The sequence below is a fragment of the Lipophrys pholis genome, assembly GCF_963383615.2.
Source record: "Lipophrys pholis genome assembly, chromosome: 7".
Taxonomy (NCBI): Eukaryota; Metazoa; Chordata; class Actinopteri; order Blenniiformes; family Blenniidae; genus Lipophrys; species Lipophrys pholis.
The window spans coordinates 4,023,509-4,051,152 of NC_137638.1; the positions used below are offsets into that span (position 1 = coordinate 4,023,509).

Below are 27,644 nucleotides of genomic sequence, written 5' to 3' on the forward strand. Positions count from 1 at the left end.
TCATGTAACAACGGTAAACAATTTATAAAGAAAACATAAAAAAAAAACAAAAAAAACAACAAACTACCACAGAGCTTCATTTATTATGACCCTGTACGGTAACTGGCTTTGAACACACGTCCTCTTATGATTCATACGGTCGTTCATTTAGTCAACATATTTCATCAATTTCAAGATATTTGCCAAAACAAGCAGATTTTAAAGCTGAATGACTGAAATGGATGGATGGAAATATGAGAGGAAGGATGGATAAATAGAATTATTGATGCATGATAGATGGATGTATGACTGGTAGATAGATAAACTAATAGAGAGATGGATGAATGTTGTAAACAGAAAGTAGAAGATTAGTGTTGTCACCGTCTCCCAAACATTTCAAACATGCAGTTTGATTTTACTCAAACATTGTTCAGTCTTTCTGTGAGGGTCATCATCCATCTGTGGCTGGTGGTTTGATTCCCATCGCAGTGTGTCCATGGCTTAAAGTGTCTTTGAGCAAAACCAGCTGAACAAACTCCAAACACCATTGTTGTGTAAACGGACAACCAAAACACCAGGAAAGTTTTACGTTTTCAACATTGTCGTGCAAGCAGGACCTACGGTCCAATAATGGGCGATCGTAAAAGGTCACTGAAGCTGCTGGAACGGCAAATGGCACTAAAAGTCCATTTCTCATGATGTTGAGTCCTTCCTCACAGATTCAGTCATGCGAGGTCACAACCACATCTGATTAAAGAAGAATCGTGGGGAAGTGATTCCACGTGTGCCCATCCTTCAGTTTATAGAAATCCCTAAATCTCCAATGACAGTCCAGACCTCCTCCCACTGAAGATCGTGACTCCATCCGACGGGCTGAAATCACAGTGAAACAGAGAGAAAAAATCTGTATCTGATTTGTTACTCATGGCTGCACCTGTAGACCAGTAGCTCCACTCCCATCCTGTGAATATTAGTGGAAATGGGTTCAACATGTTCAACTAATCAACGTAATAATATGTGATAGTGTTGCGGAGGAGTTCGTGCAATGAGCTGCAGAATGTAGAACTTGAAGACATGAGGGCTCCCATAAACGTGGATGATTAAAAAGGCACTAATGCGGAACAAACAAAACATTGTGCCATGCTAACATTTTGCCTGCAGGCCGGCTAATAAAAACTAAATTAAAGGAATTATAAGAACGTGACTCATCCTCTTTTCACTGCACACATATGCTCAATAAAACCATCAACAGTCTGCCTGGTGTGTTGTGATTCCATGTGCAAACAGCTGATTTTCTCTAAAATCCACTTCTTTCCTTGGTCCTTTTTGAGTGAAGTCTCCATGTTCCGTAGGTCAGTTTCCTCCCACAGGCCACATAATTGCAACCTTGAATTGGATGAAGTGGTACGAAAGATGAATGTGTGGATGGAAGGACTGCTGAGGCGAGCACATTGGAATTTAGCGCAAGTCCGCCCAGTTTACTGAATGTTGTCGCCTAATGAGAGACGATGGAGCTGATCTACTGAAGCGGCTGCACGGATAAAACAAACGATCTACTAACACAACTCTTCTCACAGGTTAACGCACACAATTAATTTAGTTTACACGACAACATTGCTCAGAGCCATGGAAAACGCAACTTCTTCTTCTTCTTCTTCTTCTTCTTCTTCTTCTTCTTCTTCTTCTTCTTCTTCTTCTTCTTCTTCTTCTTCTTCTTCTTGATTTAACGGCAGTTTGCATCCATAAAGTTGCATTACTGCCATCTGCTGGTTCTGTCTATCTACATTGTTTCTCACTGCCCTCGTCGTCCCCGATGACTGTTTCCCTCTCTATCTTATAGCAGATTCTTCATCCCTGATGACCGTTTCCCTTTTTCTTCTTCACTTGGGTTCAATGACAGTTGGCATCCGTGAAGTTGCACTACTGCCACCTGCTGGTTCCACCTCGTCCATACCATTCCCGCCACTCAAAAAGAAAGAAAGGCAGAAAGACGACTTCAGGCCGTTAGCTCATATCCAGTCCATACTCTCCTGGGACTTGGTACTTTTATTTTGACAGTCACCGTAATAACGATGCAACTCGGTCGTCTGTCCACTAGAATGTTCATGTTCTCCTGGTGTTAATGTTTACAGCGTGTTGTTCTCTGCTGCATGTGTGTGTGTGTGTGTGTGTGCTTTCATTACAAAAACAACAAACAGCACCAACTCGTGGTCTGGCAGGCAAATAACATCATTTTCAGCTGTTTTCTTGGAAACGGACATTGTTTTCAAAACTCTGTTGTATTAATGTGAAACTTTATTGAAACAAAAACGCAGAAACATGTATTAACTTGAAACATTATTGTGTAAACAGGGACTTGGACTGCAGTCCTTATTATCTGGAAACAGCTTTGATGGATTGATTTAAATCCCCGGGAAGTCATCAGTACTACAAGATTATCACTTTGAATTTACAAACTGGAACAAATCTGAATTTTGCTTTAACTGTATTCCAATCGGCCCACAGCGCGGCAGCCATGGAGGCTTCTTTCAGCCTGCAGCAGCTTTCCGAACAGTTTCCCGTGAAATCAGGCCTGACTAACTTTGACGGACACGCTGGAGCGTTTTCAGCTGAATTCAGTTTGCCAGCTCAGCATCAACAAACACGCCGTTTCATGCAATGTAGGGCAGGGAATCTGTGTAGCTGGACTCCAGTCGGAGAACTATCTCCACCTTTTGTCAGTTGGCACTCTTCTGGGGGAGGAAAAGCCTGGACCATGTCGTCAGGCTGCCGTGCCCAACCCCGCGTTTTATTAAGTAAGCCAACGCCATGTCACCGTCCGCGGCCGCCGGGCGATGCAGCTGAACGAATTCTGTTGAGTCTCTGGGGCTTTCCTCTGAGTCGCACTCAGAAGAAGGGAAGCATGCGGTTACTTTTTAAGATCACTTTCCTTCCCGTTCCTTTGTTTTCCCCGACAACAATGAATGGATTTATTATTGGAGGCAGGTCCAGTCGGGAGTTCCACTGATGGAATAGACGACTGGAAAGTAGCTCCTACATGGGGAGGAAGGAACTGCACAGTTTACCTTAGAAATGAAACCGTCACACATTAAGAGCTTGAATAAGGTCTTCATGTTTCATGTGCAGGATTTCTGTGTTTCACGAACTACTTTAGTGCAGCTAAAGAACCAGAACGAACGCAGACGGTGCCTTGAAAAATACGTTTTGTTGTCTGACGCCCTGTATTTACAACAGGATTTGGCGCACTCTGCTTTGTGAGGGAAGTAGAAATTGATTAACGTCATGTAAAAACGGTAGATAGATAGATAGATAGATAGATAGATAGATAGATAGATAGATAGATAGATAGATAGATAGATAGATAGATAGATAGATAGATAGATAGATAGATAGATAGATAGATGTGTGTGACTTCAGGAGGCATTAAAAAGTCTTATTGCAGTGGGGACAAAGGATTTGTAGACAAATTAGATAAAGAATTCAAATAAATTTTAGTTCTGTTGCCAAATACAGCACAATTATTCGAAAGCAGAAAGAAAAAAAAATATATTGAACATAAGCAAGAGGAGAAGGTGGAAATACATTTAAAAAAAACCTCTCCTTTAAGAGGAGGGAACCTGCAGAACCTGCAGAATCTGCTGTTCCAGTTTGGGTTAGAGGATAGAAGGAGAGAAAAGGACATTTTAAGGATTTAAACCTGGTCGAGGTCGGGGGTCGAGATTCAAAATAGAAATGTGGGTTTGAGGTTAACTGTTCCACCTGAGGCACAACAGTCAGACCTTTTATTATTTTCATTTACCGTATAGAGTGTGAGTCCAGAGCAGTGAACGTCAGGATATTACTGCATTAGGGGAAAAAAAGTCACACACTGGACAGGATATCAGGGGTGTTTCTATTTCCTTCCTGGTCGTTCTGGCTCAGTTATCAGTTCAGGTGACCCACATTCACGTTTATTGTTTTTTAATGATGAGTTGCATTAAAATGTCATTGATTTTTATCAGTAGGATTTATAAAGACAATAGAAAACATTTATTCTAATGTGTTAAAGAATTAAACAGGCTGTGTGTCTTTGGGCAATATGCAGTTATTTTTCTGAAGTGTTCACCCGCCCAGGGGATTAGGAGTTTAAATGAGGCCATGTTGGTTCGACGAATTGCAAAACTTTTGTTAAAAAAAATTTCATAAAACATCTAAACTAAGCTGCAGTGGGGGGAAAAAAAACAAGGAGATTCGGCAACTGCACGGCTTGTGTCTTTTCTCAAACGTTTTCAAAAATACTGTTTTAGGAACAAAAGAGAAGGTTGCATCCCTGCTGCTCGCTGCTTTGCAGCATGTGTAGTTAACATTAACTATGAATAAGATGTCCCAATGTGGGATAAATGGTTTCCTCCTTTGTTTTGGCTGCTTCTTTCCATGTCAGGTTTGATATTCTATTGTTGGTGTGTCATAATCTCCTACAACACCACACAAAATTAAAATACAACGAAAAACCAATGGGGTGTGACCTGAAGGTGTTCATTTTTATTGATGAATTACTGTAAAAAAAAAAAAAAAATTGTGTTGGAGAAAATAGACGCACATACTTTACTTCCAAATCACTGAATTTGCAACACATTTTCACCCAAAGATCTGTGAGTGCAGATGAAGGAGATCCACGCGGCTCATTGCACAGCGTATGTGTTTACTGAACATTTGTTCATGTGGATCTCAGTTGCGGTCAAGGATTTTTGGCAGAACGACTGATTTTAAATAGCACGCGTCCTGAAAGTGCTCGGAGCCACCGGAAACGCAACTTTTTGAAAACATCTACCAAGGTGGAACGTTTTCAGAACGCTCCCGTCTCTGCATAAACAGAACTTTTCTGAAACGCCGCTACAGCGCATGTGCACCTCGCCTCAGTAGATTCTTCTTCTGCATATTGAATATTTCTCCTTCCCTCCGTCTTCCAGATCTTCGGGGAGACTGAGCCGGTTCGGATGACGTCTGAAGGCTCCGACTGCCGCTGCAAGTGCATCATGCGTCCTCTCAGCAAGGACGCCTGCCTGCGTCTGCGCAGCGGCAGCGTCCGCGTGGAGGACTTCTACACGGTGGAGACGGTCAGCTCCGGGTCGGACTGCAAGTGCTCGTGCACGGCGCCGCCGTCCTCCCTCAACCCCTGCGAGAACGAGTGGAAGATGGAGAAGCTGAAGAAACAGGCCCCAGAGTTGTTGAAGGTGGGCAGACGAGAGTGTTTTATTTTCAAATGAGCATTTTTCACGTGTTTGGACGGTTTAAGTTCTTGTTCAAAAAGGTTTTAGTCCTGGCCCTGGAAAACACATGTCGTCACACACTCTCGTTTTTTTTAGCGGAATCTGTACACCAGACTATTCATCATAAGACAAAACATTCCTTCGCTTATCACAACGGCTTTTAAAGGGACGACAGCTAAAGTTAAAATGAAAAACAGAAAGAAAGCTAAAATAACCAAGTAAAAAGAAAAACAAGACAAACAGCTAGATTTCTTGAAGGCATTTTCTCATAAACTTTGCCACATTTTGTAGTAACTTGTTACATATTGCAACAATTGTAATGTGATGTAATTCTATTACAAAATGTGGCAGATTATTACATAATGTGGCGTTATTACATAATAAGTTGAAAATGTATTACGTTATTACATAATAACTGTTGCGATATGTAATAAGTTATTACAAATACACACTACTACATAATGAACTGAAAATGTATTAATTACATATTACACCATTATTACATAATGCGGTGCTACAAGCCCTTTTTTTCTTGTCTTTGCTCTCGTACATGTTTCTTGAAAGCATCAGCACTCCTCTGGACATACTTCAAGCACACGTTGAATATCCCCCATCAGGAGCAGCACGCTATGTACTATATGAAGCCCCAGATGTTTGATCCGACTCCATTTCAGCTATAGATAAACCCGATAAATCTCTGACGGCGGGGAACAGAGGAAAAGGTCGGGGAGAACCGAGACTGCACTTTAAACCCGGCGCCCTCGGCTGTCAGGCTAAAAGACCAGAGCAGGAAAAAAATGTTCACGGAGTCCACGTGAAGCTGTCAATCTGTGTCGAGGTGGCGATTAATAACACAGCTTCTTCATTTCTGAGCAGCTCCAATCAATGGTGGACCTCCTGGAGGGAACGCTCTACAGCATGGACCTGATGAAAGTCCACGCCTACATCAACAAGGTGGTGTCTCAGATGAACACGCTGGAGGAGGTAGGAAAACAAGCGGTTGTCTTCAGTCCGGCCGGGCGTGAGGACGAGGTGGAGGTAACGCTCGGCTGTGTCTTTCAGACCATCAAGACCAACCTGACGCGCGAGAACGATTTTGTGCGCGACAGCATGACGAGCCTCACCAACCAGTTCAAGAGATACGAGAACTACTCCAACATCATGATGAGCATCAAGAAGGAGATCTCCGGCCTCAGCCTGCAGCTGCTGCAGAAAGACGCCGCCGAGAGCAGAGCACAGGTGGGCAACACCGAGTGTCACAGTCCGGACTTTTCTTTTCCATATAAATGGGATGAAATCAATGTTTGGTCCGATTTGCGGGTGAATTAGCTTCAGTGGTGAGAAATGACTTTATTGGTCTAATGAGAAAAACGATTCAGGCAAAAGTGCAACAGAGTCACAGAATTTATTCTATAAATATTTAATAATTATTCTTAGATATTGTGAACGCCCTGAAAAATGTTGACGACTTTTCCCCAGACTTCTAACGTAGAAATATAATAGCTGTGATTTCTCAGCCTCTAACTGAACACAGGACACGTTACAGGAGCATGGGTCGCTTTTCACATTTGTCACCATGGAAACCGATGGATTACAAGGTTATTTGATCCAGCACACAACCCCTTCCATCATGGTCTTTTGAATTGCTTCACATTATCGCTGTTTGACACTAATAGACACAGATTTTACAATTTCCGTGTGACCCCCCCTCCCCTGACATTTGACCCCCAACTATTAACCAGGGTAATGGTGGCATCATGTTGCATATCAGAGGATATGGAATTGAAAACGGAAAATTTTGGCATTGGTTTGACATCAATCGGACTAAAACTGACCGTGTTATGAAGAATAATACTTTTTTTTAACCTTTCCATGACCTCGACCTTTGACCCAATCGCTCTCAAAATGTTGTGGAACCATCCTTGGATAAAGACAAATCGTGCCTGAAAATGTCATGAAAAGGTGGTAACATACATACATACATACATACATACATACATACATACATACATACATACATACATACATACATACATACATACATCAGTAGGTTTTTCAGGTCTTGGTCTGGTTTTTATTTTTGCTCTCTGTGGATAAACTGTGGAAAATTCAAACGTATAAAGAAAAAAACCATTTTGTTTAATGAACCAAGCAACTTTTCACAATAAAACATTGAGTTTTGATGCTAATATCTTTATTTTAGTCTCACAGATCATCAGTATTGTGAGGTTCTGAAGAGTATTTCTGACTTGTCCACCATTCACACCTATTAAAAGTCTTTGATCCTCGCTGTTTGAGGGTTACAGGAGCGTATCGGTTTTCATGGAGAAGCTCTAAAAACTGGCTGCATGCTGAGCACCAAATGGTCTTCAGACCATTTGTAATGAGCTGCAGTAACAGAGTGTTTGGCTACCGGAGAGACGGATATTTCCCCTCAAGAGCTGATTTAAAAACCAGAAGAGAGACATAATAAATCAGAAAAGTAGGAATTTAAAGCAGTAATTTTTTAGATTGATGGTAAAGCATTTTAATTTAAGTGAAAATGGGGGTAATACAGCTGAATTGAAGTTGAGATACATACGAAGATTGTAAGACAAAGAAAAATCCACCTTATCTGAAATTAACTGCTTTCACATGAACTATTCCTGCTTAATTAGTTCTAAAATATTCAACAACATGCTTTAATTGATAACAAGATAAACATCTTTGATGTTTGAAACTACTTTCTGCTGCCCTTAGTGGCTAAAACTGTTACTAATTTACAGTATTTGTAAAATCATGATATATGTTTTGTTTTCTATTGTAGTGTTTGTAAAAAGAGGAAAAAAATTTATTTAATTTTTTTTTTTACGGTATTCTAGAACTATATGTTATCAAGAATAATTACTTATTAAAAATATACAGTGAACAAAATCTGGTCCCACCTCTAATGTATGTGTGGTGTGTGAGTTCAGAGTTAATTTAATGAGTTTCATTGATTCTAACAATGTTTGTTCTATAGAACCTTACAGGAAATTACTATCTGCTCTTTGACAACTTTACATTAAATTGTGTTCAAGGATACCTGGTCTATGTGGTGATGGACTATATCCCATTGATCCTATAAAATGTCAGCATATTTATATTATAACTGATATTTTTACATCATCAGGTCTGCAGACGAAGCAGCTTTTAATGACGATATATGAGAAAAATGTCACTCATCACTTTAGCAATTTGTATTCTGTCGATAACACACTCTGGTATTATTTTCAGAATTGTGGTTGGGTAAATGTCTGCAGAATATTCAACAATAATTATTTCTTATTTTCTTCTTATTTTGAACTTTTGTATGATTTCTCACAAAATGAAAGAATTATATATCTTGATTAAATTTCACAGCATTTTTACATGCGTTCAGTAATATCAAAGGAAGTAGTGTCATTACCTAAACCAGTGGTGTCGACACTTTAGAGATCAAATATCGAGTTTAAATGGTTTATTACAGAGAATCAAGTTGAAAAACAACCAGGCTAGTGACGGTATACTGAGAACCAGATGCAAACCATGTCAGAGCTCTACCCGGCCAAATGGGGTGATGTCCTCTGTCGACATCAGAGGAGGCATTAAAAGTGTTCTTCTACTCATATAGTAGCACATCATCTGTGCCGTGGCCTCCCTCCCTCGACATCTGCTGCCCATGCAGTTGTATTTATTCTGTCCCATGACTCAGTGCAGTTCCATTGATCTGCTAAAACCAAATGGTCAGTGTATGTAATCATCAACAGTTCCAGACATGAATCCTGAGTTCGATTCCAGTAATGTAGAAAATTTCCTTCACAATAAATAAACAAACATTGGATTTGTGAATCTATTAATCATCTGTATAATAATGTATATTTACCAGAGTTTCCAACGCTCACTGTCGCCACAGGACACCACTGATGAGAAAACCAAGGAGGCAGTAAAAGTACCCAACAAGAAAACCCCTGCAGGCAAAGCCCCTCCCAAAACGCCCAAAGAAAAGGTCATCAAGCCCAAGAAAGACGTCGTTAAACCCGCGAAGCCGGTCAAGCCCGACCCGACGGCCAAAGCCAAGGCGTTGGGCCACCAGCCGGGCGTGGTGCGCGGCATCACGTACTACAAGGCCACCAAAATCGACGAGGACGAGCACAGAGGAGGTGAGAAGGGTCCATCCACACTTTAGTATTCTGGTGTGTCCACAGAACTGCCGCCCTGTGTGAGCTAAGGCAAACAGTGTGCTCACACTTTAGCTGAGTGTGCACTCCCATCTGTGTGCGATCATCTGTGCGTGATCCACTGTGGGTGTTGAAAACGATCCAAATTACTTTCTTCAGCCAGCTCATCTGACGGCGCATGACGCTTTAGCAGGAGCACATTCGTAGATCCTGGGTGTAGATCTTTCATTAGGTGGAATTAGTGTCCAATACAAGGGTATTTATTGTCTTCCTGAGGCTTGTTGTTATACACACATGTGCGATTGGACTGTAATTGTGTTGCAAGCTTTGCACTGGAGCGCGAGGCAATAAGACGGGGGCAATCCATCGCTGGCACACCTGCAGTACGAAGATTTTTTTCCACACTGTTTTTTTTAGCAAAGCCGGTGGAGGGAGAACGTCATTGCGAGGAAATCCAAATCTTTTATTGGCAAAATACCTGGAATGCCGTCTCAATGCACCGCTGCCACGTCCATGACATGCCTCAGCTTCACTCCCCGGTGATGCGCGGGGAAGCTCGCCATCTCCTGAGTCCTTCCAATCCTCTTTAAGTCTAGTTGAGTGAATAGGTATGCTGCGTTTGCACAGGGCACGCGCACATAACGCTGTCACGCCGCGTGTTCTGCCGTGTTGGTGAGCCGACGGCTGTCAAACCCACCGGAGCTGTTAGGCTGCATTTCCATAATCTGGAGCGAAGAGCTGGATTTAAGCGCCATTTAGGCAGCATGTTGGAGTGAAGACAGCAAAAACTTTGGTTTGTGTGAAAAAGCGTTTGGAGTCACTTAAAACTTTTTGAAAACGTTTTCCAAACCCCCCGCTCTTCATCTCCATGTAAAAATGTACACTTTAACTCAAACGTGCAGTACTGCACGGTATAAAAAAATAACTTTATCTGCACATGTGCAGAGTAGATTAACAAGAACAATGGAGGACTCCAGTGTTTACACATTTACGACACCATCATCTGCATAAGTGGGAACACATTTCTGAGAAAGGCCTTTTAATTGAATCTTTGCATCGTACGACTCTCTGCATGTGTGGAGTCACAATACAACAACACAGCACCAACTAGTGGTGGGATAGAGTAAAGTCTCTTCCATACTTTCAGACCGCTTTGACTTGAACTGGAATCACAGGTTCTATTCATGCTTCATTTCAGGTCACCTGAAAATATTTCCACTCCTGGTGGAACTTCCAACGTTCTCCTCCGTTCAGAAAGTTTTTTTCTATTCCACGCCAGGAGTTTAAAAACTTTATCCACTCAGTGAAGACTGAGGCCACGTTTACACGACAACGTATACGAATGTATACGCAAAACTTTATCCTCTTGGGGGGTCCATTTACACAACACCAGTGTGCAGATCCACTGTATCCACAAAGTTTTTAATCCAGCTCCCAAGGTGGAAAGATTCTTTCACGGTCGCATTTCCCTCCTGCAGAGACTGCCGGAGGCGACGGAGCGCCGTTACTGCACATGCGCATCTCCCCCCACTCCCCTCGCATTGAAAATAGTTCCTTCCGATCATTCGCCTGTAAACAAACATGGCCGACCCGTAGTGGTTTGATTCACGGTCCATATTCTAGGTTTATTGTCCATATCAGTAGTTTTATAGTTGGGATTCTCCCCCGATAGCATCCGATTTGTCATCAGTCCATACGAATTTCTGGTTCTCTGCATTTTGTTCACATTTATAGCTTAGCATTCTCTGCACGTCTGTGTTGTTTCATCACAAAAACAAGCAAAAGCGCCCTCCCGTGGCCCGGCATACTAACTACATGGTTGTCAGTGTGTCCGCTGCTGCAATGTAAATGCAACACTTTTTTTTTAACGGATTAGGTGTTGTCACATGAAACGTTGTCGTGTAAACAAGGCCTGATACACGCCTTCAGCATATTATGTGATTAACCATAACATTATGGCCACTTCTCTAACATTGTGTTGGTCCCCCATTAATTCCCAGTACTCAGCCAACTGTGCTGTACTGTGTATTCTAACAGCTTTCAATCCAAACCAGCATGAATTTATAGAGAAGCTTGAGTTAGAGTAGCTCATCTGTTGAATAGGATCACATGAGCCAACAACCTTCAGTCCCCACTTGTATCAATGAGCCTGTTACTGAGTCACTAATTTTTAATTTTTTCGTTGGGACCACTTTGTCTGCCTGATAAATCCCACTCACTTAAAGGCATTGTGATGAGTGTAATTCCCTTCACCTGTCTGTGGTCATAATGTTAGGGCTGATTAGTGCAGCTGTGGCTCCCACAGTACAGCTGAGGTTCGCTGAATGTTAAACACCTATTTCATACAACAGCTTACCTTCAACCGGTTATTAGTCGACTGAAAAAAACCTGCATCAAGACAATTGGCTGCTTCACAACAGGAACCGCAAGATTTAATTTCAAGCCCTGATCACACTCCATACTCTGCCCATATTGTGGGCAGGGCCATTGACTCCTCCGTTGTCCATATATGCTATAATCAGGGCTATAAAGATAGGATACATGACACTTAATTGTGGAATCCTGTCAGCAGGAAGATCATATCCGTAGTTTCTTACACCTGGAAGATAGAAATAGGAAAACTATAAAGAAAACCTTTTATGTTGATGTTCAGGGTGTTTTCATTCATCTTTAGCCTCACCAGTTTGTTTTCATGACTCAATCTCATGAACAAAAAAGCATTCCCTGATTTTTTTCTTGTACTCGTATTGAGCGATTGAATTGATACTTTGTCAAAATACAAGGAATGCGCTGATTCTACTTCTTTAAAGGATGAGTATAAGTGTGAGTATTAACCTTTAGTGCTGACACCGAGTACTTATTAAATGCCATAAAGCCTCATTTATTCTCCATACGCAAACAATACATGAAGATTATGTGTTGGAAACCTGCTCCGGCTCCCTGGATGAGTGAGTTAATGAGTGTCAGTCACATTTTAATCACGTTTAGCGTGTAGCATCGCTGGTGTGTGAGCCCTAAAGCTCTGTAGCATGTAGCATGTAGCAATTAGGAGGGAGTTCTGTGCTGAGCAGTGAAACAACTGAGCGACGTTGTTCTAACTCTGCTGGTCCAAATGTCTCTGGTGATTAAGTTGCTGGTGCACAAACTGTTTCTCTTCCTCTTGATATTTTGACAGAACGTCATTTACAGTCGGTCTTACTTTTGTCATTTCATTAATATAAAAGAATCTCCAAATCGCTGCATCGTTCGAGCTCTCTTGCATACTTGCTGGCTATAATAAAATTTATAATAATAAAATACAGAATACACAATTAAAATAGAGATAACAAAAGAAAAACAGTATTAGGAGTACATGTACTCTGCAGTATCGATCCCAATATAGGTATTGGTATAGGTGCATCCTTTCAAAATTATGGGTTTTGTCTCTTTAAGCCTCCCATGTGAAACTCAGGTTTCTTATGATTGGATAGCTTCCGGGAAACTTCACGCTGTAACATGCTGCTACAGTACTTGTAATTTGACACCAGCCTCAATGTGTTTCAACAGTAGCGGGGCCTTTAGCAGAAGGGCATCAAAGCAAATCAGTAACCAAAATTTCTTTGTGTAGACTTGGACCAAACTGAGCCCAAAAAGTCAGATTTACAGGAGTCGTACACTTTGTCATTATTTGACACATTAAATATTAGCAATGCATGATGAGGTGCTTGAAATGTCCTGGCAGGCATGTGTAAGGTTAAAAAAAAAAAAAAAAAAGCATTTAGCGTGTATGTTCATACAGCAATGAGAACTCACTGATCTATAAAAAAGACATGCATGTATCATGATGCAAACGATAGAAGCAAAGATCAAATTCCTTCACACGTTATGTAAAGCCTGAGGCATTGGACATAGAGGTTAGAGCATGTAAACAACTGGCACAGTCCTTCAGAGAGTATTTAAACATCTTCATCACAGCATTAGAAGGTCTTTGATCTATATGGTATTAAAGTAACAAAAGACTGAACAATCTGCGTCCCATCTGCCTTTCTAAACACAGATGGACGTCTGGACCGTTAACAATTAGATGATGTCTTCTTTCATGTTCCTTCATTCCAGCCGGGATACAACGCCTGAAACGGTGTGTAGCATTCGACTCCAGGAACATCTCTTCGGATCATTTATGAATTTTTGTTTCATATCTCACAACTGTTAATTGTGCAAAATCCACACTTGAATGTTGTTTCTGCGTGGCGTCACGAAGTCCACGTGTTCGGGGTATGCGTGTCTGGAAGACGCTGCAGCGATCTCCACACATCTGTCTGGCAGCGCTTAGCGTCACCCTTTGATGGGCAGACGGAGGCTCTTTGATACAGCCTGCTGGATATTTACCAAAGGACCACAAGCGATGATTACAGAAGATTACAGCAGCCTGAATCTAGAAAAAAAAACTGTGGTTTTACACGAATGGAAAAGGGAAGCCAACATTTATTCTCGGCAGGTTAATGCTAATCAGAGGTGGTGTGGCTACGTGGTAATGCTAATGTCACTTACAAAAGAAAACCTTTCATGTTGTTGTACGGGTCACTGAGGCTCTGTCCACATGTTTATTTCTCCCTGTCGTTGTTTTTTTTTATTGCTTCTCATCCACCCAGCACAATAAAAATTACTCAAATTGTCAAGCCTATAGGTGGCGCTGTATCTCTGCCACAGAAATACACCAAAAACGGACACACCAAAGGCAGACCATAACAAAATCCTCATACTGCAGAGGTAAAGAGGTGAGGCAATGACGTAATAATTTTCAGCAAATGTGCGTGTTGTCCGTCAACACGTCAAAGCTGAGGCGCCGTTTTAAAATTTCTCCAATCTGGAACCCGTTTTCAAAAAAACACGTTTTCAGGCTCCTAAAACGATGATAGGATGGATGATAGGCCAGAAACTATGTGGTTACATAAACGCAGTTGTTGTGTGGACAGGCCCTGAGCTGAGTAAAAACAGAAAGAGCCACTGAAAACTCAACTTTTCAAAACTGGCTCCCAAGGTGGAACTTTTCGAAAACACTCGAATTTGGCCTCCCTGTAAACAGGGGAAACGCTGCACATGCGCACCAGAGCTGTGGTAAAAAGTTCTAAAAAGTAGATGGACAATAACAATAATGTTTCCTCCAGAGCGTCATGACTCCCAGTCCGAGTCGGTTCCTGAGTAAGTTCACTATTTATGATGATATTAATAAAGGTTTGAGCAGAGATATAGACTCTGCAGCTCTAACTTTTAATATAAAGCTTGCAAATCTGACTGTTAACAAGCCCAATGAAACATCCATACTGTGTTACAGATCATCTCAAAGTATTCCCGTTTCTAGCATTTTGCTGAAATATAACACATCATTCTTAACAGTGCTCAATTCTGTGACTAAGAGCAAGAGACGGCTTGTTTACAGCCATAAAACTAATAACATTACTCTCTTGTTTCTCAGCTTCAGACTGTCAGACCTTGTTTGACTCCGCAGAGTTAAAGATTGACTTTATTTGTCTTCCTCGACAGATCACCCCGCCAAAACATACATGGTCCATCACGTCACAGAGAACCAGTCCGAGGACGGAGGTGCTGAAATGGTCCTGGAAACGGTTGAGGGAACGGTGGCAGAGTCGCTCGACACGACCGCCGCTCCCACTACAACCACCAGCGCAACCACGACTACAACGACTACCACCTCCGCCACCACGACTCCCGTCACCACGACACCCACCACTATCACCACAGAGGGCACACCGGCAGCAGAGAGACCGGCTCCCACCATCGTGCTGCTGCTTGATAATTCTAATAACAACAGTCGACCCAGCCTCCACAGAGCAGGTACACACTGGCGCCACCTTCAGGCCAACATTAGGAGGGGGGCAGGATGTGGGGGAGGGTGATAGGGCTTCTCTCACCATGTATTTTTCATTGGAATTATTTTGAAGAATGAAGAAAGGAAATATTCTAATCATTTATTTGATTATTTTAAGATTTTATAATTGAAAACAAGCAGCAGATGTATCCCTCAACCAGAACCTCCAATACCAATAATGCACCTGTTCATATATCATTTTTATTGAAACTGTAAAAGATTATTATTATTATTATTATTCCTCCAAAGCAAATTAATTTTTGAGGGCTTCAACATGCGTGCATACGTTTGCAATGCCCTGCTGATGGTGGGTTCAATGTTTAGTTGCAGGCTGCAGCAGCAGAGGCCAGCTTTTGGGGATTAAAGTGCGTGAAATCAGTTCAAGCTCCATGCCGACGCAAGTAATTCTTTCCCAGGGATAAACTTTGAGCGTTGTGTTGGTTTCTTCTAGGGAAGATCCTCAGCTGCGAGGGGACTCTGGCGTCCATTGAGCAGCCGGAGAAGCAGCACAGCTACGGGCGTAATGAGGGAGCCTGGATGAAGGATCCCCTGGCGAAGGACTCCAAAATCTATGTCACCAACTACTACTACGGGAACAACCTCGTGGAGTTTCGCAACCTGGAAAACTTCAAGCAAGGTGAAGATTCACTTATTTGTACTAGATTCAGGCTACATTCACGATATTGGGTGACGAAGGTCCCATTTTCACAAAAACGAGTATAACCCCAAAAACTTGTCACATTTGAGTGGTCCGTTTACACGACAATGGTGCCCTGCAACTGTACTTTTTTAAACCGGCTCCCAGGATGAAACTTTTTTTTACACCCTCCGCCCCCATAGGCACAGCCAGAGGCTTTGGAGCCTTGTTACTGCATATGCGAGTGACAAACATGGTGGCCTCCCGAGTGACATGACTCCCAGTCCGTATTGTAGTTTTATCGTCCACATTGGTTGTTTTATAGTTGAGATTCACCTCTAATAGCATCTAATTCATCCTCTGCCCATACAAATGTCGAATACTCTCGATTTTCTACATGTATGTTTGGTTTCATTACAAAAACCAAGTAACAGTGCCCACTAGTGGCCCGGCAGTGTAAGTACATTGTCAGTGTGTCGTGTAAACACAACACTTTTCTTTAACTGACAAGGTGTTGTCAATTTAAATGTTGTCGTGTAAAGTGGAAATCTACATTGTTTTCAGTGTTTCTGTCGTTTCAGTGTAAACTGACATCGTTTTCAAAACGTTGCCGTGTTAACGCGAAAGTTCTCTGAGATGAGAAAGAAAAGAAAAAAAAACGTTGTCGTGTAAACGGGGGCCAAACATATTGTTTTGTGGAATAACACGTGTGACGCTGATTCATGCTGATCATCCAATGAGCTCTGTGAGATTGATGAGATCCGTGGAATGCAGGTCCTGGTGGGAAAATCCACTCCTTCCTCATCCGAATCAGCGGAGGAATTGGATTACACCCTCTGAGAGAGTTAAGACGATCTCCCCTCGGAGGGCTCGGCCTGTTGATCTAGATGTGTTTGGACAATGAGCTCGCTAAATGCACTTACATGTGAGGCACCCCGCGGCGCCGTGAGCTCACAGCTGTGTGCGGATGACTTGCTATCTTGGTGAGTGGCGGTGATGCCTGCTGCTCCCTGACATGTGCTCTGGCCTTTCCTTTGAACCGGGCACAGCGGAGAGGGATTAAGAGTGTGGGCCGGCTCTCGGGACGGAGCCGGTGTGTGTGTGTGTGTGTGTGTGTGTGTGTGTGTGTGTGTGTGTGTGTGTGTGTGTGTGTGTGTGTGTGTGTGGTGGGGGTAGTTTGGCTGTTTTTTTGTCCTTCACCGGCCTTCAGTCATTATCATCATTATCTAAGTCAGACTTCCTGAGGTTGGGAGGTTAGGATAGCAGATAGGATGTGATTAGAAAATGACACCTATGCTACGGAGTGGTGTTTGCTCAGGAGCCGACTACTAAACAAACTGTGTCACTGTCATGTGAAGGCAGTGTGTATACAGCCAGGCATTGTGAAAACAGTGTCCTTGGCTCTACGAAGGACGTAATAACAGCTCAGCTTGGTTTACTCCACCTATCCAGCTCGTGATAAGCAAAGCATAATGTATGTCTCACCCTGGTTTCTGCCTATAGCACATCGAGCTGCAGATCAGACACATAAATCTTTTTTAATTGTGTTAAAATGAGTTTATTTTAAGGTCGATGCTTCCCACGTGTTGGCCTCATAGCAGCATCTCTCGTGGGTCAAGGTCCAGTCAAATCATGCTGGAGATTCAAACAATGCTCGAGCATCATGCCGATAAACATTTGTTAAATGTGTGAGAACGAGCTGTATCCTGACTGTGCATATTATCATTGGCTCAGGAAGTCCTATTTTGGATATCGGATCTTATCTGTGCTGCACGTGTGCGTGGTTTCATTACAAAAACAAACAACAGTGCCAACTCATGGCCGGGCATGCTCACTACATCTTTTATCGTTGCAGTCATGTTGCAGTTTAAAGGCAAAACTTTTCAGAAACGAAAAAAAACTATGAAACGTGTAAACAGGGCCTGTAACACCTACTGCATGACATCTAACTGTTGTAAAGCAACAACAAAAGATTTCATAGATATTATTGATCTTTCGTTTTGAGTACATCAAATTAGTCAAATCCTAAATTCAAAATTTTTTGGGGTGTGTTTAGCCTGAATCCATACTTTGAATCACTGAAAAAGACATTAGGCCTGATTACTTGGAGGGAAATAAAGCAATACAATTCTTGAAAACAATCTACCTGAAAGAAGTGAATTGAAGAAAGCAGCGGAGTAAAGATTTGGATGGGAACAACAGTAAGTGTGACTGCACGATGTTGCTGTCAACTGAATCAGAGGTGAAAAGTGTTCTGATATTCGCAAAAGCCTCATCCTGTACCTCATCTGCACCGTCGGGGAAATAAATGAAAACGAAGCCGAGAAATAACCATCATTCTTGTAGCACCATACAGGTAAAATAAGTCTCTGTATGGAAGTGGAGAAAGAAATGATTGTGATTGTTGTTTACTTGCTGTAGCTCGTCGCAGTTGATCATGATCGTCCATGAACTCTTCACACTAGATGACAAAATACCAAGCAAAAGGAGGATATATTGTCAATCATGATTATTCTCTTTTTTCTTTCCTTCTGTTTAATCCTGTTTTTACATGGAGCACCTGGAAGAAAAGCTGTTTTTTTCCCTCTGAGGAACAAACTGATCGGCCATGAATTAATTTTTAAAGGTTACTGTCAGAAGAATTAGCCATGGTTTTTGATATGTGCTTGTCCAGTTGATAGGCAGAGGAAAAAACTTTCTCTTTCTGTGGAAATACGTAATTGAAGCTTTGATTGTGTTTATTGCTGAAAACAGCCCTAACAGAGGTAGAACAAAAAAAAATAAATCTCTTCTTGGATGTGAAGTTTGATGAGAATAAGTCTTGACTGGTCCTAAATACAGCCTGGATTACCTTGGATCATAATGGAGGAGTCACTGGGGATAATAAATACTTCAAGTTGTTGACCTTAACGGAGGCCAATTGCGTCAGGGGTGATGCATCGATATGTTCAAAACAACAGAATGTATTCGCTGGCAGATGACTCACCGAAGCTAACGTAATATCCTTGTTGCAGGGCGTTGGAGCAACCTCTTCAAGCTGCCTTACAACTGGATCGGCACCGGCCACGTGGTCTACAACGGGGCTTTCTACTACAACAGGGCCTTCACCAAGAACATCATCAAGTACGACCTGAGGATGCGCTACGTGGCGGCGTGGACGCTGCTGCACGACGTGGTGTACGAGGACACTACGCCCTGGAAGTGGAGGGGCCACTCGGACATCGACTTCGCGGTGGACGAGAGCGGCCTGTGGGTGATCTACCCCTCCATGGACTACGACTACAACCAGCAGGAGCTGATCATCATCAGCAAGCTGGATCCCGGAGACCTGTCGCTGAAGAAGGAGACCACCTACAGGACGGGTCTCAAGAGGAACTCGTACGGGAACTGCTTCATCATCTGTGGCGTCTTGTACGCCGTTAACGTGTACAACCAGAAAGATGGTGAGGTGAACTATGCATTCGACACCCACACCAACACCGAAGCCGTCCCACGCCTGTCCTTCACCAACGAGTACGCCTACACCACGCAGATTGACTACAACCCTAAGGAGAAGGTTCTGTACGCCTGGGACAATGGCCACCAGCTCACATACCGGGTGCACTTTCTCGACGATTGAGCCGCCGACCAGCTCAGAGACAGCCTGCCGGATCGGCACACATAGGAAGAAGATCCTCAGTATTTGACAGCCTAGAAGCAGCCTTATTGGACGAAGCAGGACAAAGGACGAACATCCACCAGCCTTCCAGGACCAATGCATGCTATTCAAACCGCTGACCTCATACTGTACCAAACAAACATGCCTCAAACAAGGTGTTGGGACTGTGGCTGTACGACGTGTCGATATAGATGAACAGTGGAAATAATCTCACAGGTTGAGTTAAACTTTAAATTGCTTCGAGTTCTTGAATCGTCAGCTGGCTGGCTCGTTTTTGGAGTAGGTCTGGGGGTGTTTTATGCATCATTGTGTTTCTGAGTGAGAGTGGCGTACGCCAGTCAGTCGGGAACTTTTCCAAACAAGAGCTTTCGCTTGCTTCGGATAGTGTTTTTAATATTGTACGTACAGTATGCGCCTACACGTATTTTGAAAGATGAGCCGATGGAGCAACAGTGACAGATAATTTCACTTGGAAAAACAATCCAACATCCTGCCTGATAATAGTTTTGAGTACAAAAAAATAACAGTACTGACCTTGAAGTTCCAAGAAGTCCAAAACATTACCGTGAACCTTTATTTAACAGTTTATTTATTAAGAAGAAAAATAAAGATCCAAATTAAATGGGTCAAACTTTAAAATTGAAATAAATAAACAAATAAATGCAACACAGAGATGTTTTCTATTTTTTGAAACATAGACTAATCAGCCATAACATTATGACCACTGACAGTTGTCGTGATGAAGCCATCATCACTGTTTTCTATTGACTACGGTTCTGGTGCTCGTGCGCAGGAGCAGTGTTTCAGAAAACTACCCCCCCCCCCCCCCCCCCGTTTCCGCGCAGACGAAGTCAGAGCATTTTCAAAAAGTTACATTTTCAGAGGTTCCAAACACTGTTGTCATTTAAACAGACTCCAAAAAACGCAATGAAGGTTCAGTTTTTTCACTTACAAACGTTGTCATGTAGACATGACCCAATACTGGAGCCACTGTGGGAATCTTTTTCAACACTGCTGTTTTTGTTACTTCGCTTACTATGTAGCACAATCAAGGTTTTTAATAACCTGTGTAATAAATAACACCATTTCTATCCGTGGCACAATTTCCTTCGGCCCCTTTAGCATTTAACTCAACCAATGAGATTATTTCTGCCTTTAGAGAAGTTTCTCATTCTTGTCTGTCAGCCGTTGTTTCACTTGTCCATTTACGCCATCCTGTCACCAAGCACTTTGATCATGAAACTGCTTTCATCGTTATTCCGGCCTTGTGATGCTTCCTGTTGTGTTTATCTTTAATATTATTATTGTTATTATTGGTGTTGTTTTGAGGGACGTGTTGAATATAATATGAACTCAAATCCACAATGTACACAAATGTCTAAGATGTTTTGGGGTTTTTTGTATTTACATGAATTAATTTGAAAGTATCATATAATTCTTTCCATGCATCTTTTTAAGTATGCAGCTTTTGTGATTATTAATGTTTGCATAACCACTACATTTATTGTATTTGTTCACTATTTGAACATTTTCAAATCAGTGGAAATTGATAACGGGCGGAGGAGCTCTGCTCTATCGACCTGATAAAAAACAGAAACGTTTTGTTTGGGCTGTTTTTAGGGAAATGTAAGTTTTTAAGATTCATAATGAAACACTTGGATCTTGCACGTCAAGATCTATAACCACATTGTTGAATTATCAGGAGTTCATTCGTCACAGTTGCGATAAAGCAATTTGTCCTTCCACAGAAATAATGCCATTTAACATCACACAGCACTCGAAGCAGGTTGTGCATGTGTCCGTGCCATGAAATAAAGTTTCCATTACAGAAAACATGTTGTGAGCCTCATAAGTCAATCCCAGTGACCCAGTAAATGCCAGAGGATGGCAGGACCGGCCTGGCCCAGCTCGTGTTGAAGGGATGATGACCGGTGACTCAGATCTTCTGATTTCTGGATAAAATAACTCTCGAGCCGTGTTTAGCTGTCGGGTAAAGGCCGTCATGCCTTGCTTGATGTCAATCCCAGAATACACAAGGAGGAGCGCCGGGGTCACATTAATAAGGGCTCGACTGCCTGCGTCTTGAGTCCTGGTCCAAGTCATGTAACAGAGTAACCGAGAGCCAAATGTTAGGGGTGTGGCGGCTCGCTGCATGTGGTCTTCATTTCTTAACTTCCCAAGTCTGTTTGCAGCAGATTCATTACCTCGGTGCTCTTCATCTTACACCCACATAATGACGGGCATCAATGAAGCTAAAGCGTGACGGCGGGATGGCCGAGCACTAATGGCGTGCCCAATGATGAACTCTGTCACGAGATGTTGACATGTTGCTGTGGTGGAACAATGAATTCCACGCTGGCTGTGGTGATGAACCCTGACAATTCACATGACCTATGCCGCTGCAGTCCCGGTGCCTCACGGCCAACACAAAGGCTCTCCTGTGGATAAACCGGTACTCTACTTGATCCTGTTCACATCAGCAGGGCCTCCTGTTTACCACCACCACATACTCACCATGTACCAATGCCGCCCTCTCCGTGCCCGGCTTGTAAAGCCTTTGTTCCCGTCTTACGTGCCACTGTGGAGCCAGAAACTGCACCATTGAGCCATATCATTCATGCTGAAGAAGTAATTGGGTTAACGTAAGAAGGAACGCTCCTCACAGGCCTCCGCTATGCTCCTGCACTGAGGCCTTCCCCTCGCTCATTGGGGTTCTCCCGGTTGCACGATCCACCCACACATTCCCAGATACACACCGAGCTAGTCAGGGCCTCTGTGTGTTTGTCTCATTAGTACCATAAAGAAAAAGCTTCCACATACGGCCAAGAACAGACCTGAATAGTGAGGTGTGTACATGATTGGAGTCACTCTGGAGTTAATCTGATGATTATCACCTTCTCATGGCACATGTACAAAAAAAAAAAAAAAAAAAAGAAGTGTCATAAAGAAGTCCTATAAATCATTCCCGGGCTTGGTTTGGTTGAAGTGCTTTGTGGCTTTAATGGGGTTTTAGAGTGTGTCTATAGGCTCCAGGGCTGCACATTATATCACAAATGTATCGCGATTACACACAATGCACAGAATGAAAGGACTAAATGAACTGCAATAAATGGTTTTCATGCACTGTCAACATATCTGGCCTATGGGATGGAGCCTTGCTGATGCCAGCCGAAGACGTAGACGTGATTGGCTCAAATACCAAAGTGTGTGAAGAGAAAGAGCACTGTTATTCAGAAGTGCTTGTCTTTATTGCAACACTGTTTGCCTGATATTGTGCAGCCCTCATTAGGTCAACTGACAAAATATTACAGCCGGCAGCTCCCAAAGATCAAGAGTAAAACCCTCCATAGCAAATGGTTCTCATGCTTCTTACAGACCATATGATAAGCTTATTTTGAAGGGGTCATATTATTCATCTTTTCAACAATTTCACATGGTCTCGTTGGTCCAAAAACTGTATTCAAAGTTTATTCCCAGAAATCCAGCTTGTCTTTGATTTCCCTCCATTTGAATATTGGATCATAGGAGCTGCATTCAGAATCTGCTGTGTCTGTGTGAGCTGGACTGGCTCCGCCCACACATGCCCACCTTGGGAAGAGGAGGACGTACTTCCTCTCGTGGTGCCATGTGCCAGAGCAGAGCTGCCTGATTGTGGGAGGAGTCAAAGGGAGGAGCCTACTTTGATTGGGATTGGCTAAACCCCCGATGACACTATATAGGGTTTGATTTCTGATTGGCTGGTCGGAGCAACACACTTTTTAAAAACTGAAACAAGCCAGGGAGAGAGAGGACAGACTGTCTTCACTTCTGGGACGTCATTCCAGGTATGGGGACGATTATTACTGTTGGAAAATCATTAGAAAATGTATTTTGCATAATATGACCCTTTTAAGCTATAACATGTGACATGAATTTAAGAATTCTGCCATTAACTTTACACTTTAACTTCCTGAAGCCTTCACTAACAAGCCAACAAAGTGGAAGCAGATCTCCTTTGGCCGTCGTCGTGATGAGCTGATATCTTTGGGATCACAGCGACTCCATGTCAATAATGACACATTGAGTGCAGCTGCGTCGCCATCAGAGGCAGTCGTTATGTGCAGGATTTTGCCTTTCTAAAAGTTTATGCATTCAAGCTTTGTGAAAGAACACCTCTTTAACTTCCTAATCCGCAGTTTTAAAAAGTCAATCCGACTCAAGCGCCGCAACAGCGAGAAGACGAGCTTTCCGGCACTCTGTGTGAGCGTCATGCAGTCACCGCATGACACTCTGTGTGAGCGTCATGCGGTGACTGCATGACAGGTAAACTGCCTTGTACATGAACAAAAAACAAAAAAACGGTTTGACTAAAATTCCTGTGAGTACTAAGAGAATCAGACAAGAGAGCTTTTTATTTATTTCAACTGCTTTTCCACATAACTCCAGTCCTCCAGAAACTCCAAAGTCTAAATCTGACTTCTGACATCCAAAGCCTCAATAGCCACACTGACGTCAGAGTGAGGAGGGAAAGCAATGTGGCACGTCTCTTTTTATTTAATCTGGGTTTCCATCAAACACTGATCCATTGCAGAAATTGGCCCAAAGGAACAGATTTTGCGAGAAAATGGTATAATTCTTCATCAAGTGCATTTTTGTTGTGATTCAAATTGACCAATGACATCAAGCACAACCCAACACAGATCATGAGAAGGGTCTCCGCCTTACGTGAGATCCCTTTTATTCTTTACTGTGTGCGATTGACGAAATCTGTCCACTATTGCGAGGGCTTTACATGTTTTGTGAGCTCTTAATGAGTTCACAGATGATAAAAATACCACAACTAAAACTCAAATGAGAATATTCAGACCATCAAAGAGCATTTTTGTGGATGTTAGACAACTAATGTTGTGTAACATGGATCATAAAACCCCTGAAATGCTGTCTGTCTGAATGAGAGGTAAGTCTGTTTGGAACTTTGGGTGTTGCGCAGGCGCTGCTTGATCCTGACTTCATGGCCTCGACCGAAGCTTTTCTTTACCCTTTGTCTCGTCGTCGTCAGAAAGTAATGACGTGATGATCGAAAGAGCATGTAGTTCTGTTCCGCTGCCAGTCACACTCTGACGCTTTGTGCCTCATATGCTTTCACTCGCGCTGATCAAAACATTTTCAAAGAGCGACACTTTCTCTCACTGGGATTTTAAAGCGATTAGCAAGTTTTAATCCTCCTTCAATAACATATTGCAGACACATTAGCAGCCACAATGAAGTATCTGGAAACGGAAATGGGACTTGTGGCAGCTCGGGTGAAGAGAGTGTGGAGACCTTCGACGTGACTTCAATTAAGACCCGTTGGGGTTTATTTCCCGTGGCAGCCGTCTAAGGAAAAAGGCTTGGCTGAACAGGATGCAAGAGCCCAGATCAGGACAGTGAGCATCCTTTTCAGAGCCGCGTGCAAACCGACGCTTGGCCGACCTTCTGTCAATCCGTTGAGCTTCATCAAATCTCATGTGTAAGGTAAATCCCGAGGGTCCAGCGCCCAATAACAATCCAATTATGAAGCGCTTTGCTCGGAGGTCATCTATGGGAGCTGGCACACACTCAATAATGTCCCATGTTCTTCTCGGAGGGGGCTTTCCTGAGGTTTAGGCGAGCGCCGGAGGAGCGCACCAAAGAAGGCCTTTGTGCAGGATACAATGGAGTCCTGTGGACGTGATGGAGGAGGAGTGCTTGTGTCGGGACCTCACATCAACATTATGGAGCAGAGGAGACAAAGACGCCGCCCACAGATTCTGTCATGCGATCGGAGCAAAACACCACAGGCTGTAAACAAATATCCATAATCATTATTTATGCAGATCACATAAATCCCAAATCCCGATTAAATGATGACCTCTTGGTCTCCCTGCCATTTGATGGGAGTATATTAGTCATTCAGAACAAAGAGATAACAAGTAGTCCTACAAATGTAAATCTAAGAGGCTGTTTTATTGTTTTGGCACTGAATTGAGTCCCATCTGGTCTCTATGGTGACAGAAAAATAACACATCTGTCAGCAATCAGGAGCCCTCTGTACATTTAACCCAATAAAATATTCCATTTTTAGGCATATCATTGGAGAGGAAAACTAAGTCGCTCGCCTTCACGTTCACTTTCAGATGTTTGTTTTCCAGAGGTTAGAATAGAGTATAAATACTTTATTACTTTGATTACTTTCTGTGGCCTTTATGTTTTTTACTTCCTACAGAAAACAAATATCAGCACTCTTGACCCCATATATTATTGAAAGTAGTTGATCAGCTGTTTTACCCCGACAATGACGACTTGACGTGTGAGACTCAAAAACACAGAGAAAGTCAAGAAAGTGTCAAATCCATCACTAAGACCGTGTTTACGCAACATTTTCAAGTGAAAACTTTTGAAGCATTTTGGGTGTGTGTGTACACGAGAACAGTGCTCGGAGACAGTGAAAACACAAGTTTTTGAAAAAAGGCTTCCAAAGTAGAATTTTTAAAGGTGTCAGCTCCTCTCTTAGATTCATCACCTGCTGGAGTTTCACCATCAGCTGCTTTGATCATTTCCCTGTAACGCTGAATCGTCCTCATAGAGGCTAAAACAAGCAACAGGGTGAATATTTGTCTCATTATGGAACAAAATCTACCTTAAAGTACAGTAACACAGTAGAAATGCTATGTCCCTCCTCCGTGGATGATACAATCCTTTAACATATGTTTCAACTAATCCCCTGCGCACTCTGAACTCCACCAATATCTCAACGATCGAGCACAGCGAAGCATTTTATCGTTAACCACCTCTCTGATCCCTGCTGGCTTTAATAAAACGCTGACTTTCTTTTACACGAGTGTGTATATTTCTTTCTTTCAAACAATGTTTTTCTGTTTTTGTTTTTCCAATATCTGTATTCAACCATTTCTTCTCACTGCGTTTGCTTCTATACATCTAAGTACTGTAACAATGTGGTGTTTGAATTGCGGGCTGCGGTACATTTAGTATTCCCCCGTCTGCTCTGTTATTACTGTTTTGTTTTCGCTCTGCTCCGGCGATGACCCATCTTCCCCAGAGCAGGATTCAAGTTTCACCCAACACCTCCCATCCTACAATCCTGAGCTGCTCCAGTCCAGGTCCACTGCACGTCTAAATGTTGTCTTTCGGGGTGTCTTAGTTATCACACACACACAGTCAATCGGTAACCATTAGCATTAGTGTGCCAATTTAGTACTTAATTATTTAATCAAACTAAATGAATGTCATTTGTCCTGATCTGTCTTAATAAATGGTGGCCTTTTCGTAAAATCCCCTTCACATTGTTACATTTCACAAAAAAACTGCAATAAATATGATTATGAAGACGGTAAAACATGTTTTCTTTTTATCAAAAACACACACTTTTACAGTAGAATGAACTGATGGAAATTTTAGGCCCAGTTTACGTTTTCAAGTAAGAACAAAAAACTTTGGTTACGTTTTGGAGTCCAGTTACATGACGACAGTATTCAGAGCCACTGAAGATGCAACTTTTTGAAAACGGCTCCCAAGGTGGAACATTGTGAAAATGTTCTAACTTCGTCTCCATGTAAAGAGCAGAAAACGCTATTTATCTAAGACGCTGCTACTGGTCATCCGCAACATGGATGTTGTAAATAGTTGAGCACATGCTCAGTAGATGGACAGTAAGAACAATGTTTTCCTCCAGAGTGTCATGACTCCCAGTCCAGATTCTCCAGGGACTTGTTTTTATTAGTGAGACTCATAACAATCCAACTTGGTCGTTTGTCCTTTCTCTGGAAACACACAGTGTTTTCAAGACTTTGCAGTGTAAACACGAAACTTTTCTGAAACTAAAATGTGAAAACAACTTTTTCAGTTAAAATGCCATGTAAACAAGGCCTAAGACGGAGGAAGATGATATCGATATGTGAAAGAAACCAATTGCTGAACTAAGAGAAATAGCAGCGACGAAAACAGTTGAGATGAACTACAAACATTAGACAGCTCTTATGAATGGAAGTTATGTTGAAGCTACTCAATCTTTCACAATGCTGTCAGCAGGACTGAGTCATTTCAGAATTTTTACTTG

The 27,644-nt window shown here is 42.4% G+C and overlaps 1 protein-coding gene across 1 annotated transcript in view; it reads left to right on the top strand.

The window, feature by feature from the left end:
• The window catches only part of olfml2a (olfactomedin-like 2A), a 31,491-nt gene extending 10,092 nt beyond the window's left edge, over positions 1 to 21,399 (top strand). Inside the window, exons 2-8 of the mRNA XM_080467589.1 lie at positions 4,929 to 5,192; positions 6,105 to 6,212; positions 6,291 to 6,467; positions 9,142 to 9,388; positions 14,930 to 15,241; positions 15,727 to 15,912; positions 18,927 to 21,399. Coding sequence (XP_080323715.1) covers positions 4,929 to 5,192; positions 6,105 to 6,212; positions 6,291 to 6,467; positions 9,142 to 9,388; positions 14,930 to 15,241; positions 15,727 to 15,912; positions 18,927 to 19,531 — 1,899 coding nt within the window. The 3' untranslated portion in view covers positions 19,532 to 21,399. The remainder of the gene's footprint in view (positions 1 to 4,928; positions 5,193 to 6,104; positions 6,213 to 6,290; positions 6,468 to 9,141; positions 9,389 to 14,929; positions 15,242 to 15,726; positions 15,913 to 18,926) is intronic.
• Positions 21,400 to 27,644: the final 6,245 nt, after the last annotated feature.